This window comes from Aythya fuligula, chromosome 3, assembly GCF_009819795.1.
Source record: "Aythya fuligula isolate bAytFul2 chromosome 3, bAytFul2.pri, whole genome shotgun sequence".
In the NCBI taxonomy this organism is placed as follows: domain Eukaryota; kingdom Metazoa; phylum Chordata; class Aves; order Anseriformes; family Anatidae; genus Aythya; species Aythya fuligula.
In genome coordinates, this window is record NC_045561.1 from 33981174 (window position 1) to 34001206 (window position 20033).

General features: G+C 33.0%; 1 protein-coding gene across 1 annotated transcript in view; it reads left to right on the forward strand.

Annotated features, from left to right (window-relative positions):
* The window catches only part of DNAH8 (dynein axonemal heavy chain 8), a 126178-nt gene that overhangs the window by 101816 nt on the left and 4329 nt on the right, over window positions 1–20033 (forward strand). The window contains 12 exon segments of the mRNA XM_032185098.1: window positions 64–254; window positions 4663–4784; window positions 6007–6125; window positions 7881–8083; window positions 9152–9225; window positions 11428–11580; window positions 14090–14245; window positions 16348–16464; window positions 17180–17281; window positions 17647–17807; window positions 19263–19419; window positions 19845–19997. Of these exon segments, the coding sequence (XP_032040989.1) occupies window positions 64–254; window positions 4663–4784; window positions 6007–6125; window positions 7881–8083; window positions 9152–9225; window positions 11428–11580; window positions 14090–14245; window positions 16348–16464; window positions 17180–17281; window positions 17647–17807; window positions 19263–19419; window positions 19845–19997 (1708 nt within the window).

The following is a 20033-nucleotide window of genomic DNA, read 5'->3' on the forward strand; positions in this document are numbered from 1 at the left end:
TTATGTGTTTCTTTTCAAGATGTTATTAACATGCTTTTCTTGTGTTTTGTTTTCATGATTCAGATCTGAGAAATCTCCTGTACCCCATAAAAGAATCTCAAATATTATTGAGTATCTTACCTATGAAATTTATACATACTCTGTTAGAGGCTTGTATGAAAACCACAAATTTCTCTTTACCCTCCTTCTGACATTAAAAATTGATCTTGAGAGAGGACATGTGAAAACTAGAGAGTTCCATGCACTCATTAGAGGTAAGTTTAAAAGTTTGTGTTATATATAGAGGTAATTTCAACCTTTTAAAGTTTTATACCATTTCAATGTATGTTTTGTGTATTATTTTTATTTTGGCTGCATGGTTTCTGCCAATAGTTCTGTTGGAGCTGGCTCTGTCTTATCCATGTTGTGGTCCGATGAAGTTAAAAGTGGTTTCACATCTCAGTTCAGTCTCTGCATTTTATCCAGGCTGTGTTCTTTCCTGAGAACATGGTGATAGTTCTGGTTCTCTGATTTAATTATTGGTTATTTTTGTATTACATTTGCATGTTTATTTTTATAAATTAGATGACTTCTTTTTCTTTTGCTGCTCACATTTCAAGGAGCTGAATAAAGCTATCTACTAAGGTACCATAATATCTCTACACATGGTCTGGAAGGTGCTACAGTCTTCTATGGGTTTCAGCTTAAGCTTTTTCTGACTCTTGCCAATCAACTAACAATCATTTTTACAGAACCTAACGTGCTTCTGTGGCCCAACTGGCCAGGTCTACCTCTGTACTCTGAATTTATGACTCTGCTGAAAAATGTGACCACAATTACTTATGCAGAGGTCCTTATAAAACCTGCTTGAATCTTATGATGATCAAATGAATTTTGCAAACATCTAATGTCAAAGTAGTGACCATGCTTTTGGAACTTCATTAGCTGCCTTTAATGAATAAAATGGATAGGAGAAAAAAAAGATTATTCACATACTGTTTTGCTTTCCAGTTTGTCATAGTAGCTTTATCTTTTGAGAAAGGAATCCAGCTACCATTTTGCCACTGATGTCAGGCAGGGTATGCTTTGAAATGCTTTCAAACTGAACTATCTTCTCTAGTAAAGTATTAGACAAGGAACCTTATTTCTTTCCTCCCTAGCTCATGGATTTTTGTTTTGCTGGAAGAAGATATACCTTGACCATCTAAAGCAGAAAGTGGATGCTTATCACTTTGTTACTAATGAATATTAATATTATTCTATAATAAAATACAGGAATACTTTTAACATTTTTTTTTGTCTAAAATGTAAGAACACAGTTTCCCACCTGTGTTTATGACAGCTGATTTGATAATGAGAAATTCTTCTAGTGCACAAATGCCACCAGAAAAAATAATAACAGATTTTATTTCTATTATTTCCAATGATTATTTCTATAATTATTTGTATGCTCTTGAATCAGATGGAAAGTGGGCGGATGCCTTGCCAAATTGTCCTGGATGCTTAGGTATCTTCTGCAATGATTGTATTGTTCAAGTTTTTCCTCCTTGCACGAGCAGTTTGTTGGTGCAAAATGAATGCCATGTTACCAAATGTCATGAGGCAGCTGAAGAAAGCTTTCTCCTTTTTTTATTTTATTTATTTTTTTTAAATCCCTCTATCCCTCTACCTCCCTTTTTTTTTTTTTTTTTTTTTTTTCCAGCAGGAGAGCTTTCATGGCTTATCATCAGCCATATTATCAGGGGATGTCTCAGTGAAAAATCATTTCTATTTGAAATTGAATGGTCCCTAGAACACATTATTCCACTGGTCTCAGAAGATTAGCAAGTCTAAATCTTTCCTCCTGCTGAAGTACATAAATTGAATTCCATTCTGCTTTTCTGTATTCCATTAAAGCCAAACAGGACCTTCCTGAATACTTTAGTGCTATAGCTTAAAGGTATCCCAAAGTCATCAAAACATAGAAAACAGGTCTCAAAATTGAGGGAAAATAGCCTCCATTCAAAATGTGTATAAATACATGTATATATGTACTTGCTCTGTTTTTCTGCCATGAGAATGGCATAGATTATCTATGGAAATTGTAGAAAGAAACAAAATCTGAAATATAAAAGAAAATCTAAGTTCGTTGACACTGCAGTCTGCTACGTTCTTTTCTATTAAAAAGTGAAGAACTAATACAAATGAAGATAGATCTTTTCTAGCATAAAGTCTATTTTACTAAGAAGCTCCATAGATATAAAAGAGTGTATTACAGAACTGCAAAACATCTTTAGTTTTGACTTAAATAAAAACCAGAAATATTGCCAAGTATCTACTTTGTGAAAAACTAATGATTACATCTGATAAGTAAGAAAAGGCTTTTTGTCTAAAGTGATTGTGATAGTCACAGAATTCAATAATTTGCCCCCCCCCAAAAAAAAAAAAAAAATCCAGTTGGACTATTGTATTAAATTTGTGAAAGATATGATTCTGGAAAAATATATTATATTGTAATAATGCTAATGCTAATAATGGATTACAGATTTGTGTAAAATCTTTTAGTTATCTTCTATTTGATTTCCATTATTTCAGTTTGCTGCGATTATGAAGTTCTGGGTTCCATGTGTGGATCCCAGTGTCATTTCAAGCCATATATCCTAATGCCAAGGACATGAGTAAGAGGATGCTTGAAGGAAACTTTAACAAGTACTTACTGGAAAAGCAAAAAAGACATTATTTTCACCCCAGATTTCATGAAATAGACTTTTCTTTGAGGTTACTGAAGCTTGCCTTCCATAGGGAAAAAGGAAGGAAAAAAAGTTCAATAGCAGGAAAGGTTCATAATAAAAGATCATGAAGGAGCTTAACACTTTTGTATGACAGAAATAATTTGGATTTTTATGTAGAAACTTCACATTCTTGAAGAAGAGTTTGCCCTTTAATCAACCCTGTTTCCTTATGTAAACATTCAAATCACATGTGATCTAATTCTGTTTCTTGATTATATCTAAATGTCTCCATATGTGGATGAAAGGCTTGCATACTTTTTTTAATAGATGCTGGAACTTTTGACTTATCCCTATGTATGGCTAAATGAAAACTAATAAAAGGAAATATGTTTCTAGGCATTGCACAATTAATAACATAACAAACCACTAACCATAAGACCTTAGCAGGATTTAGGAAAAGATTAAGTATGTATATTAACAGCAAGAATACCAAGCATTACAATGAGAAACACATTTTTTACATTTTTGGAATTCATATTCTTCATTGAAAATGCCTGCCTCTAAAACTAAGGTTTAAAAGAATACTTTCCCCAAAACAAAAACTTCCCTAAAATCTGTTTGATAGCCACTCATTGGAACTTGCATTTTAATTTGATGGTAATTGTTCCTGTTGACATACTATTGCCCGGATTCAGCAAAGTAATTCTTCCATTTATACTTAGGGAATATAGAAATAACTAGGAAAATACCTAGTCTTTCTGAACCTTCTGTTTATTTATCTCAATCTTTTAAAAGTGGAGTTACTGTTTCCTGAAAATAATCACTAATAATATAAATAAAATTCTTACATCCTGGAAGCCTGCATGAAAACCTTTCAAAAATCTTTCTCTGTAAAGTCTATAATGTAAGCAAAAAGAGACTTCATGCAATTCAGAAAGTATTTGTTGCATTATAATATTTGAAACACCATAATGTTTCTTATAAATTTGTCAGAACTTAAAGCTTTTTTTTTTTTTTTAAGCTTTATGAGAAATGCTATAAATAATTCCAATAATTTCTGAAATTAAAAAAGTGTTTTGTTTGTTTGTTTGTTTGTTTGTAAAGAATTAATGTTATGATCTCCTTTCACTCCAGTGGTAGGATTGTCTTCTGTTCTTTTTCTTCTTGCCTTTATGATACATTTTCTCTATATTCTATTCATGGAGAATTTGGGGATGAAATGGATGCAGAGTCAAGAAGAGTTAAATCTTCTTCAGAATTTATGGAATAATTAAAAACAGTTTGTAAAAGTATGAATATTTGAACTGAAAATGGATCAACATATATATTTATGTATGCATATTTTATAAGCATGTATGTATAATTTGAAAGTATTAATCAAAGCTTGTGTATGTAGGCTATGTTATACACACACAGGAGCTCACATACATATAGCTGCTTAAAAATAATAGTTATTATTCCAATATGCTTTTTTAGTCTGTTTGTAGCAAACTGGTGAAATTCATTATAACACTGTCTTAAATAAATAAATAGTCTTAGATCTGAGACCCCTAGAATAACAATGTCCAGTTTTCCTGAAAGGTAGCACTAATTAATTTGCAGAGGACTGGAGAAGATGCAGCTACAAGATGAAGAAAATGATAACTATAATACAAAACTAATTTGGAGTCTTTCTATGTCTTTTAGTCTGTTTAAAGCCAGGTTTCAATCTTACCCCAAGAGTATTACTTAGTCTTCTCTCCGGGTGCATATCGGAGGATGTAAAATGTGTGTGATCTCCTGGCTATCTGGCTTTACATCTACTACTTAAGATGATATATGCTCAATATTTAAAATGATTTGTACACAAGAGTGCAAGTAGTATCCCAGTGAAAGTGACGTGGTCCAGAAAACATAATTTAAAAATCAATACCAAAAATATCTTGATCTTTGGACTATCATGTATATTTCATCCAAATGTTTTTATCTGCAGGAGGTGCAGCACTGGATTTAAAGGCTTGCCCACCCAAACCATTTCGCTGGATTCTTGACATGATGTGGCTAAACTTAGTGGAATTAAGTAAACTTCCACAGTTTGCAGAAATTTTGAATCAGGTGATATTTATTAATTATGTTCATAGGCAGTTTCCTAATCATAATCATGCTCCTGTATTTCACATTGGGAGTGCACATGAGAGATGTCGTTAAAAGCAAAGAAAAAAAGAGTATAAAATTATAAAGGCATAGAAATGAACAGTTAGGCAAAGTCCTCCACTCCTACATATCTAGTTTAATTTAATATAGACATATTCCTCTTCAAACATTTAGATGACCCTGTTGCTTTTCACACTGTTACTGCCACCAGCTGTGATTGAGGGAGAGATGACATAAAGAGATAAGTAATAAAACCTTAGTAATTTTACTGAGTCAACAGAAGTCCCTTTTGTACAATAATCTATCTTTGGCTGTGGCCTTCAGCAGGTGCTTTGAGAAGGTAACTCCTCTGAATACTCTCCTAGCATGTGCTCAGGTTGGTGTTAATGTATATAGAACTGTTGTTTCTTTTTGTTTTCTCAGACTTGGATTGAAGTTCTAAAAGGGACATTTGTGTTGTTTCTTAATCTGAGATTATAGGAGATACATGGCTGGAAGAGGTTCTTGTATGTTCATTTCTCACTCCTTTCCCAGTCTATTCTTGATCTGTGTTGTTCTGAAATATCTTTCATGTAAGTCAACCAGCCAGAGCTTTGTAGTATATAACAGGCATATGGTGCTGTATTTCAGAATAGATGGCATCAGTGTGTTCCTCATTTTCATTCCAGTAATCTGAGAATATTGTAGCTGATTCCCCTCACTCAACTGCATAGTAATTTTCACAATGTGGCATCCACCGTTATCCCTTGTCCTGTTAGGTCATATGTTCTAAGAGGTGCCTAAATAGCGGTCATATTTATGGTCAGATTTATTCTTTCTTAAATCAAAAGCTTTCTAGAGCCTGTTACTATTAATTTGTGATTCTTTGACTGTCTAGACTATACTGGGACAGAAAGCTTTTTCTCTTGTAGAAGAAATAAATCAGTCATGGTATGTTTTTTTTTTTTGTAATATAGAGTCCTCCTGCTAATTACTGATATTTAAGTTGCTGCACCTTAATACTAAAACTTTTAATTGTAACATCTTAATAGCAATTCACATGGTGTATGTCTTAAATGTTAGTCTGTTAATGTTACTTGTAATATATTCTAATATAATAACAGAATCTTATTAAAGTATACATTTCCAAGGAGATTTTACTACAGCTGAAATATATTTGTGTGCATTAACATAATAAATTTAGATAACCAGTAATGAAAAGGGGTGGAAAAATTGGTTTGATAAAGATGCTCCAGAGGAAGAGATTATACCTGATGGATATAATGATTCACTTGATACCTGTCGCAAGCTTTTACTCATCAGGTGAGCATCTTCAGAAATTTGGGAAATGACATACATTATTGCACCATGTATCTCAGTTTATCTGTATGCAATTATTATATTAGCATAACTTTAATTGATTTCTGGGTGACATTAAATATAATTTAATTCACTCACATGTTATATTATTAAATTTACTTACCTCAGAGCTATTCTCTGAAGAATCTAAAAAAAACTTTTTCTAGAAAACAGTCTTCTGACTTCATAGAATCATAGAATTGTATAATAGTTTGGGTTTAAAGGAACCTTAAAGACCACCAAATTCCAATGCCCCTTCCTTGGGCAGGGACACCTCCCACTAGAACAGGTTGCTCAAAGCCCCATCCAGACTGGCCTTGAAGTCTTCCAGGGATGGGAGTCATTTCTGAGCAGCCTGTGACTCATGACCCTCAGAGTAAAGAACTTCCATAATGCCTAATCTAAACCTACCCTTTTTTAGTTTAAAGTCATTACTCCCTCTCCTACCACCACACTCCCTGACAAACGGTCCCTCCACAGCTTTCCCGAAGGTCCTCGTAAGGTACTTACAAGGCTGGTAAAAGGAATCCCTGGAGCCTTCTTTTCTCCAGGCTGAACAACCCTAGGTCTCTCAGCCTGTCTTCATAGGAGAGGTGCTCTAGCGCCTTTATCATCTTTGTGGCCCTCCTCTGGACTCATTTAAATACTTCCATGTCCTTCTTGACTTTGCTTTTATGTCATGACCAAAGGAAACTGGAAATCACATTGCAGCCTTCTCCATCCAAAAAGACAGAAAAAGTAGAATCATCCAGATGGTTTTCAAAATGATTTTTCTTACTTCTTTTTAAATGAGCTATTTTAAATAACTTAAGTAATTAGAAATATTTAAAAAACTAGAAAGAGTTGTGAAAATGCAAAACAGGTATTCAGAAGTCCCATGTATAAAATGTGGCATATATGATTTTATTGCATCACCTAGGATATTTGTGGCAGGGCTTGGGATAGAATGGATTGCCCCAAAGCAGCATTTAGCTGCCTTATACATGAGACCATGCTTTCCTTTCTCATATCTTTCTGTATTCATTGTATAGGTTCCAAGTTCTGCAACAAATAAATCAAAGACTCTACTGAAAATAACATTAATTATTAGACATGACTTGTCTTTGGAATGGATTCAACCTGTTCAGTAAAAGACCTGATTCAGACGGAAGAAGTGCTACATGCTATACACCCTGAAGAGGGAGGGGTAGTCTATAAGTAATAAGCATATAAATTGAAATTTTGCATATCGTTTGGTCCAAAAGAAGGTTTTTGTTTGCTTTCCATGGGAGCAATAGACTCATCCCAAACATAAAAGCAATCCAGTGCAGGAACTGCATGCCCTAAAACACTAACATACCCAACGAAACATCTCTAGGATTATACCGAAGGGCTAATCTATCTAACATTTCCCTATCTGGGTTCTCAGATACAAAAGTTCTGTTTAAAATGAAGAATGCCCCACTGTGAGTACTCAGAACAGAAAATTCCAGTGCAAATAATTTACTTATGGCAAAATTCTAAGAAACTGGAAAGTATTGGACAGTAATAAATAGAGGGAAGACTACCAGCTCTGTCTATTATTATATTTGTAAAGACAAACAAACAGACATAAATATGAATGTGTATATATATAAAACAAAAGTATCTTTGATTAAAATGGAATTTATGATTTAAGTCTGGTCTTTGCAATGGGAAGCATCACTGAATTTGTATCTTGGTATAATTTTTTATTTGTAGGTCTTGGTGTCCAGACCGAACTCTTTCTCAAGCCAGGAAGTATATTGCAGATTCCTTGCATGAGAAATATACAGAACCAGTCATTTTGAATTTAAAAAAAACATGGGAGGAAAGTGACCAACGAACACCTCTCATCTGTTTCTTGTCAATGGGATCTGATCCAACTATTCAGATTGATTCCTTGGCTAGGAAGCTTAAATTGGGTAGGAAAATAATTATTCATTGTCTTGATTTGTTTAACATACAGAAGAGTAACATAAGTAACTTCAGATTTTTTTTTTTTTCTGAAAAGTATTTTTAAAATTCTTTTGTAACATTATTGTTCCTGAACAATTGTCTTAGAGATAAAACAATATTTCTATTACATGAGACAATATCTCTAGTACATCTCAAAAACAATACCTCTATTACATCTATCATATCTTTTACATGAAAGATGTTATGCTGAGGACTATTCAGTATGCAGTTGAACAGTAATGTCAGTTCTTTTTTGAGTTATCTAAGAGATGGCATTTTTTAGTCTGTAGCTACAAGACATATTTTTATTAAGTCTGGCATGATGGCAATATTGTTGCCTTGTTTAAAATATTAATATTGATAATAATATCAACAATAAATATCAATGTGCTTAAATTATACATTAATATAGGTTTAATATAATAAATATCAATAAACATTAAGTTCAGGTAGAGAAATCAGCAATCTGCTTACAAGCTTACTTTGTAACAAAAAACACCCACAAGATCTGCATTTCTATATTCTGGACTTTATATCTACATTATATGACAACATGAAAACTAGAAAATTGTGCATACAAACTGAGTTAGATGTAAATGCATTCATTCCTGATAAAAGTCACATTAAGATGTTCACAATTCAATTTTACACTTATGAATTTTGTTCATTTACATGGCTTCATTACCTACACTTAAAGAGAAATCTGGGTTCTTATTTCAAACTAAGCTGTGGCTTACTTTATTAAAATTTGGCTTAAATTCCCTTTGACAATAACATTAGTCACAGACTTTCACTTCTGCAAACACTGTAAACATTATGGATGTATATTTAAATGCTATTTTACAAAGTTTCAATGCTAAGAAAATATAATACATAGCATAATGTTTTAACAAAGGGATTTGACTTTAATAAGTATATTTTTTATAAATATGTACTTAATTGTGCTGAATTTATATCGCTTTTTTGACTGAATTGGAATTCTTACTTATTTATCAAGAATGTATGTTCATTGCTCATTATCAAACCTGTTACAGAATGTAGGACCATCTCTATGGGTCAGGGACAAGAAGTTCATGCACGCAAGATCATACAGATGTCAATGCAACAGGTGCGAAAAACTAATGCAATATAAATTGATTTTCTGTTTTAGCATTCTTTTAAAGCTTTTCCTGCATGTAATCTTTAATATTTTGCATTTTCACCTTACTATGAAGCATATAGTAAACAAGTCTCCTTGAGAGCCTAAGCCTGAAAACATTCCACTGTGGGATACATATGTGATAATGGAGTCCAAGTGAATACCTTTGCCAGCAGTATTGTTGAGCACTGTTTCAGAAGTGGCACATTCCCTTCTTATCACTGCATAGTTATCCAAGGTTACAGAACAAAAGTTTCAGAACCCACTTCTTTACTGGAGTTCCTTTTTTTTTTTTTCCCACTTACCTATGTTAGCTACCGAGAAGTTGCATAGATTATATTAGATAAAATGGAGAGTGTAAACACAGCTTAAAACTGTAGATATAGAATTCTGTGCTGGCTCCACACATATGTGTTATACAGATCCTCTTGCTCCCCAGCAATTGTTCCCCAGCATTTGATTTTGGTTCTTTGTTTCTTTAATTGTCAATTCTTTTGATTTTGAGTCTCAAGGATATCAGAATGTATTTTAAGGATATTCTCCGACATGTTGTAGTGTTTTTTGTTGTTGTTCTTTTTGCTTGTTTCTTTGTTTGTTTCTTTTATGGCATATAATATTCCCAGCAGTAAAAACATGAGAAGTCTAAGCAACAGCTCTGAAAAGATGGTAATTGAAAGCTCAGATACAAAATGAAAATTATAGTGCAAAAGCAGCACTGTCCAGTCAGCTGAATGCTTCAAAGAGCTGTGGACACTGTTCCACATGAAGACATACATACAGCCATAGTTGCCTGTAAACTCAAAATATCAGGAATTCTGAAGGACTAGAATATCTTTACTAGTTGAAAACAGAAGACTGAAAGAACTAGATTGAAACATGAAACAGTTTTTGTATGACCATAAGCAACCATTAGTCCTTACTAAACCAAGAGTACAGCACTGCTTGTAATGTTCACCTAAAGTGACTTGAAGTGACTTCACCTGAAGTGGCTTGTGTTCAGTAAAAGCTTTAATTGGTGCCATATTCCCTATCCATTATCCAGTATATGAACATGACAATCAAATTTGAAAGTAAAAAAAAAAATGGAGTTTCTGAACATGGAGACAAATATCTTTGTTGTTTTTGTTTTGGTTTTGTCTTTGTTTTTCTCTTCTTCTGACCAAGCATATATAATATGATTAAAGCAAGCTGCTGTACTGTGAACTGATCCTGATTCATCTGGAAATGAGAGAAATTGATTAAAAAAAAAAAAAAGTGGATACACATAAAAGAAGAAAAAAACCCTTCTATTCCTCTATTTACTCTTAAAAATATCATATTCATTAGTTCTCCATAAATATTTCAATTAGATTCAGTTACAAAATGTTATTTGTTTCTAAATGGGTTAAACCAAAATTGCCAATATGAAATTACAAGCTGTAATGAAATCCACACATCACTGTTTAGAACTGATTAAATAATGCCAATTTTAATATCAGGCTTCTGATTCACTAGGCTTCTAAAGTGATGCTAGAAAAGCTGATTGAATTTAAATTCATGAGCAGACGTGCAGAGAGATAATAACAAAAATAGAGCTTTGATGCAACGGAGAGATGAATAAGATCAAAACTAATACGCAAGAGGTTGAATTTCATAAAAATGTATTCATTACAGATAAACTTATTATAGTTGAAAAGTTTGGATTCTTGTTACAACCTCTCTACCTTTATTTCAGATTATGTTATTAACAAGGTTTTTTTTTGTTTGTTTGTTTTGTGTTTAAAGATGTATTTCTTAGATTTCATATGTTAATTTTCACTCATGTTCTTTTGGATCTGTTTCTTTTGGATTGTTAATCACAGTTTTTTTCTGGATGATAGGAATTACTACTTTTTGCCACTAGGTAGCGCTGATACTTTACTTAGAACATTGGCTCTGGTTATGCTATTTTCATTGTGAATTTATAGGATGTGAAAATAACCCTTACACTAAATTTTCAATTAATTAATTTATTGGCTTTAACTGTGCCAATATCAAATCAAATGATGTTGCATATTTAGGAACCTACTAAAAGTCATACAACTAAAAAATTACATGCAAGACCAAATTTGATTCTAATACAGCTATTTGTTTTGAATGTTATAAATAAATCGTTATAAATTTTATGTGGTAATTGTCGATATTGTTATTTAGGGAGGCTGGGTGTTACTTCAGAATTGTCATCTTGGATTGGATTTCATGGATGAACTACTGGAGACACTTCTTACTGCTGAGATACAGAATGAGACATTTCGAGTTTGGATAACTACTGAACCACATCCTAAATTCCCAATTACACTGCTACAGGTTTGTTCAAATGTTTAGTTCAAGAACCTCAAGACATTGAGTTTCATTGAATTTATTTAGGGTAAGCATGTAAATGAAAAAGAAACTGTGAGTGGGGTGGGTGAATGAATAAATGAGCTTACTTTACAATACAAATGACACCAAACAGGAATGTTATTTACCAGTAACTGGAAGTTTTTCTCAATTAAAGATGTATTGTGTATGTGTGAATTTACACTAATTCTGTACACACACATTTTTAAGGCTTTAACTGTATCCTTTTTTGCTCAGCTAGGTGCCTTGTGCACAGGGTAATGCCTACAGCTACTTTTAGACTCTTATATTTCCCTGACTGAAACAAAGGATAAAGAGAACAGAAAGCATATCGACAGTGCATCTCAAAGACCATCAGCTGACAAGAAGTGACCTGTTTTTCTTTAGCTAAATTATAAATGGTTGTTCTGTAGATCTTAAGGAGATATCAATCAGTACCAGGAAAATTGCCTAAACTCTTACAAAGTGCATTTAAGTTACTTATGATGGTTCCTAGCACTCACAGCAGATCATATCTAATATCTAGTGTAATGGCCATGTGCTGACACTTCTGTGTTCACTGGCACCTTTCTTCTTAAAAACAGTGGGAGTCTTCTCAGTGGTTCCAATTCTCTCTAATTAAAAACAGATACTGTGGATGATATCTAAGATATGAAGTGATATCTAAGATATGAAGGGGAACATTAGCCTAGATGTGTATGATTTAAGGCAGCGTGAAAGGGGAAAGGAGAAATTCCTTTCTGGAATGAATCTAGGAGATGACCTTCATCAAGAAATGTATGTCATCATGGGAAAACACTGTGTATGGAAGGTAGCTCTCAATAAAAAAGGAAATCTTTCTAAGTCTTCAAGTTTGAGAAGTGGTATATAAATATATAGCTCGCTAAACGTCACAGTAAAGATCTGAGAGGGCTGCTAGATGAATCTTCACTGCATTTATTTCAAATGTTTCATTTGTGATATTTCAGTCTATAGTGACACGTTACCTGTTAATATTTTAACATGTTCACGGATACCAGAAAATGAGTAACTGACAAACTAAAGGTCATCTCTTTCTCAGAAGAAAGGAGAAAATCATTTGCATTGTTGTTGTTGTTGTTGTTGTTGTTGTTATTGTTATTATTATTATTATTATTATTATTATTATTATTTATTTCATTTAAGCAATGTTCATACATAATTGAACAAGATAGCCTTTGAAATGTGTAAACACTGGTTAGTAAGTGTTCTCATTCAATCCAAAATTCTAGTGTTCATATGCAGATAGGTCCTTGCAAAAGCTCATGTCTCTGAGACAGCTTGCCTGGGCTCTGCAGCCCAGAAATATGACTCTGTGAGATGGAAGTTGAAAAGTCATCCCTTAAAAATAATTTAATTTATTTGCCACAAATATGGAGATAGTAAAACTGCCAGGAGAAGTACGTGTTCATGAGTGTATTCATTTAAGATTCTCTCAGAGGCAGAAATAGTTTGCAAACATGCTTGCATTCAAACCTAGGGCAGCCTGGCATTGACTATCCTTTCAAGTGAATGCTGCAATGTTATGCAGGCTAGTCAGACAAGTACTTACCGTTGGAGCAGAAAAATGTTTAGTTTTTGAGTTCCTCCAGCATTTGAAAGTGTCTCATAGAATAGAAATCTGATTATGGTAAGGCCAGTCTGTGTCTGAACTAATAGAATGTCCATGACCATTACCCAGCACTAGAATGCAATCGTCCGTAGGAGTACATAGTTAGAACATTCTCTAAAATGAAAACCTGTGGTATTAGCACTCTTTTAAAGATTTTTCAGGCATGGTTTGACAATTAAAATTTTCTAGAAACTATCCCTATTAGGAAGTTTGCATGAAGTTTCATGCAAAAAGGGGCTGTAGCCAAAGGAACTTTGGCAGCATACTACCACAAATGTAGATTTCATGCCTGCTGACCAGTGTGCCCAGAAACATTCTTGGGCAATCCTAATTTACTGCTGCAGACATAGCCACAGAATCCAGAGTGAACACAAAGATCTGAACTGAGGAGAGGTAAGATTTCTTTGTATTTATAGTGAGGTCTTGGGAACAGAAATATAACAAAGTTGTCATCCCTTCTGCATAGTTCTCTTCCACCGTTCAGTCATTGAATTGGAGATAGAGATATGACAGCCATATGATGCTTTTTGAAAAGCATGGAAAGTGCTTCCATGTTGTTGATCAAAAATCTTAGAACCATGGATGTCTGAGAGTGATGACTCTGAATGACATAAACAGAAAGTCCATGTTCAAAATCTTAAAGTATATCACAGGGTTTTGAGGACTAATGTAATGTGTACTCCTTTTATGTGGTAAAACTGTCAAATTGATTCAACTATTTCTGTTGTATCTTTTATTTATAACTAATAGCTGTGACATTTTTATATGTTGCAGTTTTTGTTTCAGGAAATAAATCCAATTCCTTTAGTTATTTATTTATTTATTTTATTTTTTTTTACATAACAGATTGCTCTAAAGTTCACAAATGAACCTCCTCAAGGTGTACGTGCCGGTTTAAAAAGAACATTTTCTGGAATTAATCAGGATCTGTTAGATGTTAGCAATTTGCCTATGTGGAAACCTTTACTTTATACTGTAGCTTTTCTGCACTCTACTGTTCAGGTATTTCTTATAAGGTTTGCAAATAAAGGTGTGATTTAGGGATTCACTTTAACAAGTTTTCTCTATGGAAAATGTGCATTCTGATATTTATTGTAGCGGCATGTTGCAGGGCTAGACCTTTAATTTCTATCATCTGTATTTTGAGATAATTTATTCTCTTAATTGTCTTTTAAATTTTATGTAATTTTCATACTATGGGCATTTAGAATAAGGATTTTTCTTATCTAATTTTAACTATCCAAAAGTTAGTCATCTAAGTGAATAAGCTCTCTCTGTAGGTAATAGAAATAGATAAGCACCCAAAGCAGCAAATCAGCTTATCTGCCTTTGGTGGCTGTCTATAAAAATGTGAATAATTTTCTGGAGATATATCACTTTTTTCAGTCTATTGATTTTAAAGGCAGTTCATAGGCCTAGCTTAGGTTAGCTCTCTACCTTCTAGATGCCTAACATTAAATAAAATTCTCTTACTGTCTTGTTTTTATTTTTTTTGTGACATTTTCTACACTAATATGAAAGTGAGCACCATGGTGTGCATATTTAGTATGTTAAAGATATATAACTTTTCACAATAAATACCAAACGTCTGAGCATTCTGAATATACCTTATTTTAAGCAAAGATCTCAAAATAGATTTAAACAGTATTTAATCCTAAGACTCTATTTAGCTGCCTGTTTTTTTCAGTGCAGCAAAGACTGAAAGAGAATGGCCTTTTGTAAGAGGATCCCTATTAAGATACAATGTACTGCATTATTTTCTTCTTTCTACCTTTTATAAACACCAAGAACGTTGTTCTGTGTATCATCTCCTAATTATAGTGTTTTTGTGGAAGGAGAAGTTTATTCAGTCATCAATACTTTCAAAAAATATTATAGCTATTCTTCTGCTCTGAACATTTATTTTGGATTGTTAATCAGTAAGCAATATATACATTGTCCTGACTTAAACTGACCAGTTCCTAATATCCTTTGGTGACAAGATTGCTATGATAAATAGAGGTTACGAAGCTATTCAGAGAATTTGGCAGAAAATTGTTATACCTTTCTGCACGGTATTATTGGTTAAAGCTGTCTCATTTGCTTATAAACAATACTTGATTTAGGAAAAATACAAGGTCTTTTTTATTTCTTTCCCATTCTAGTTCTTTTTCAAATACTGTAATTAAATGCTACTTAACAATAGTATTGACTGTAAGTCATTGTTGACCTGGTTATTTAAAATCTAATAAATATGCTATCACTCTAGTTAATTTTAGAATATTAGTATTACACTGTTTATTCATTTAATAAATGTCAGCACTATTCATCAATTTAATTCTTAACTTAATGGAGTAATTTTTTCTACATTCTGAAAAAATTCATTGAGTGAGGTAACTTGTGTGATTATAAATAATTTGACAAATCTAGTAGCATTGGTTGTTCAAAATGTCTTTGAGCTGCAGATTACATTCACATTCTTTTATAGCCAACTTTTTCTGTTGCTACTAGCATTATAATTTTGAATTCAAATATGTACATAATGACAAATGCAGTGGTGGCAGCTTTAGTAAAGTAAATAAAGTTTTGAATTTCGAAAGACATATTAAAACTATACAATGAACCAATGAAAACAAAAAGGGCAACCTAGAAACCTTTCTAGCTGAGATGAGCATTAATAGATGAATTTGAACACTATCATTAGTAGAAAATATATATATAAAAAAAAAAAGACAGTAGAGAAGATAAAATTGTTGAATGTGCTGAAAATGCAGAGATTCAGTGTTTTCTTTAGTTAATTACTTAGTATAAAAATCTTAGTATAAAAATTACATAGTATAAAAAACCCACATAGACGAGACATTTCAAACCTATGACTTATATATTGATTAGTAAAGGTAATTTACATTGAAAGTAAATAAATCACTCTTGCTTTTTCTATAAATTTTTAGTGCTAAGGTGTAACTCAATATCATGAATATCATGTTGTTTATTACTGATAGTTGTTTCCTAGGCTCTTTCTTCAGTTCAATTTTTTATTCCAATTGAACTTTGATAATGAAACTAATGATACATTAATGATACATTGTTTCATAAACATATTTGCTTTTAAATATATTCCTAAGGAACGACGAAAGTTTGGGCCTTTGGGTTGGAACATTCCCTATGAATTTAACTCAGCAGACTTTACAGCCAGCGTTCAGTTTATTCAAAATCACCTAGATGAATGTGACATCAAGAAGGTGAATACTACACTTTGCATAAATCTTATTTAATTGCTTTATACAGCCTCTGTAATTATTTTTCTTACTGTTTCTGTTCATCTCCATTCTTTCAGCACAGCTAGGAGTGATCAGAATTTCATTTTTTTTTTTTTTGTATCATCCATGTTAAAACAAATGTAATAGTTAAGAACTTCAGAATCTGATCTTGTGTTTTCATTACTATATCCAAAATAACAGTAAGTCCATACAAGATCTGTTTTGGAAAGGGAGCTGAAGTATTCACAGATTTTAACAAAGCCACTCAAACTTCTTTGTGGCTGCCAATTGAGCTTCTACTGTTTCACAGGAATAGTGTAGAAGAATAGCCATCTCTTGCAAAGTAGCACTTTGATGATAAAGTAACATAAGAAACTGGTGGGAGGGTGCGCATGTATGGAAAGGAGGAACAGAGAAGAAGAAAAGTAGCAGCTGAGAGTGATTTCACGTCACACGAGAAATAGTGGGATATATTTCCTGTAGCAGGATCAAGCCCAACTCTAGTTTAAAATTTCAGAGCTGAACTCAGGAAATACATTAGAAATCAAGGTTTATTTCTTCTTCCAAATATAATTTTTTCATTTTATATTTTAGAGCCAGATGAACTCCAGATGATATCCAAATTACAGATGATATCCAAATCACTATTACTTACATGTTGTAACTACAGTCTTTTATTTACTTTTCTTGCATCCAGGGAATATCATGGAGCACAGTACGCTACATGATTGGAGAAGTGCAATATGGAGGCCGAGTCACAGACGACTTTGATAAGCGTCTTCTTAATTGCTTTGCAAGGGTAAGAGGCCTTGAAAATACAGCTATTTGTCATTTTTATTGGTAGTTGCAATACAGAAATCAGAAGACTGTCTTTCTGCTGAATACACGCTTCTTCACCAGCATATAAGACCCTTCAGAGTAAAATGAATTTTTCAAAACATCATTCATTGCCAATGAAATTCTTCCCCTTGATTTCTCTTTACTGTGTAGCAGAAATTATTAAAAAGACATAACTAGAACTCAGAAGACGTAACGTGTTTTACTCACATATTCAAGTAAAGATGGATGTAGCAGCTAAAGCAAGAACAGTTATTCTCCAAAACTGAGATTAGAAACTCTAAACGATAAAGTAATTTTGTGCTTTTTTCTCTGGATTTTGTGCAGGTGTGGTTTAGTGAAAAGATGTTTGACAGCACTTTCTGTTTTTACACTGGATATAAAATTCCCGTGTGTAAAACCCTGGGCCAGTATTTTGAATACATCCAGTCACTTCCTGCCATGGATAGCCCAAAGGTCTTTGGTCTGCACCCTAATGCGGATATTACGTAAGTAGCTCTCAATACATTGAAACCAATGACTCTTTATTTTAGAGCTATTTGGAAAAAAATCCCTCTGAAATATGTATGTATATTTTTCATAGCAAATATACAATCCATGTGAATTTCATTGTTGAGATGGAACAATTTATGTGCATGCACATGATTAAGAATGCAGTATCTTCAGCTGCATTTTATATGTTCTTTGAAAGTAGTCATTCTTATTACTTACTCATGGTTTTAGTGGTACGTATTTTTGTTTTTAAATATGAAAACATTATAAAACATTTATAATGCCTCATCATTCTTACATTCAGAAGCAGAAATTATATCTTCTGAGAAGAAAACTGACAGTAGGGTTTCTTCTATTTTTTTGATTTATAGTATTATAATTGCATTCACAACTTATGTTGTGAACGCAGTATCTGGTTTGTGTAGTCTTATGATACTGTCTCCAAAGCTAAGATACTGTAGGAGTTCACATGTTCTACCCTGTGGAATAAACCTTGGTTTCCTGTCTTATACAATCATATATTACAAAGTAATTGGAGGAGATGGGTGTCAGATGAAGGTTGAAAAATAAAAGTGGCATGTAAAATTATGTTTTGAGTCAGAATAGATTTATGTTCTGAGTCAAACTAGGGCTGTATGTTCCTAACATAGTTGATTCCATAGGGCAAAAGTAGGCAATGCCATCACTGCAATACCAACACATATGCTTTGTTTTCTTTCTTACTGCATCTCAGATCTGTGCCACTAGATAGCAGTACTTTTGTTATAATGGTATAATTCTGCTTTTGTTGAAGGACTGGCATGGTCTACTATCTTTTACCATCTTTTTTTACCTTTTACCAACACTTTTTTTGTGTTGACTCAGAACATAAATTTACATTAGCACTGCCCATACTGTACTATGAAATAGAAGGTTTTAATCTCCGATGTTGTAAATCTAGCAGGTTTACCATTAATCCTGAAATACCTCAAGGCCGAATGAATTTTCTAATTAATGAAGGGGGAGCTTGTAGAGTTATGCCCGCACCTTTTCCTTCTTTTGCATTCCACTTTTAAGAAGTAACTAAACGAAGGTAATAATCTTCCTTTTTACAGAACCAGAATCCCTAGAAATCATATGATAAGTTGTTCTGATGTCTCATTTTCTCAGAGGTTGAGAAGCAGCCTGTGGAACTCACTCTTTTTCTAATTCAGAGCTAAGCAGAAAGAAAAGATTATAACATGGGTAGACAGCAGATCGCATTTTTTATGATCACACAAAGTCAAATGTTATTCACAATGTGTTTGGCTTGGTGCAAGAAACAAAGGAAAACAATTCTTGTTGGGAGTTTCAAATTAAGCTGGTGACACCGTATTATTTCTCTGCACTTTAAGTTTTTGTGTTCTACCAAATATACATTTTAACTATTAAAAACCCCTCTGTAATTTATAACATATATCTTGTCCTCTTAGATATCAAAGTAACACAGCAGCTGATGTTCTAGATACTATTACCAATATTCAGCCTAAAGAAAGTGGTGCAGGACCTGGAGAAACTCGTGAAGCTATTGTCTATCGTTTAGCTGAAGATATGCTAGAGAAACTTCCTCCAGATTACATACCTCATGAGGCAAGCTAATCACTTTTATCTCTATCACTGTGAACAGATATGAAGCTTTTTTAATTATTTATTTATTTTAAAACAAGACATCTAGCACTGATGGTGGAGATATGTCTGGAGACTGTTCTTGCCACAGTTATATGTGAAAATACAAAAAAAAAAAAAATCAGTCTTGTGATGGCAGTCTCCTGGGCCTTCTGGGTGAAATCTTACTCTATCACAATCATGAATAATCAGGTAATATCAGACAAAAAATACAAATAAAAATATAAACTACAACAGTTTGAAGGCGGAAAATTTTATGTGAATAATTCAAATTACAAGTCTACAATTTGCTTATCTCAAGCAAAGTTAGTTAAGCTGTTATATATGAGAACGGTATTTCAGCATATCATATTTAACTAATTTCATTGTTCTGGGATCCTATATTTTAGGTAAAAGCTCGTTTAATTAAAATGGGACACCTCAACTCAATGAATATTTTTCTTCGGCAAGAAATTGACCGAATGCAAAAAGTGATCACAATACTCCGCAACAGTTTGAGTGATCTTAAGCTAGCCATAGAAGGGACTATTATTATGAGTGAGGCAAGTATCAACTTATTTACTATGTATTGCATACTT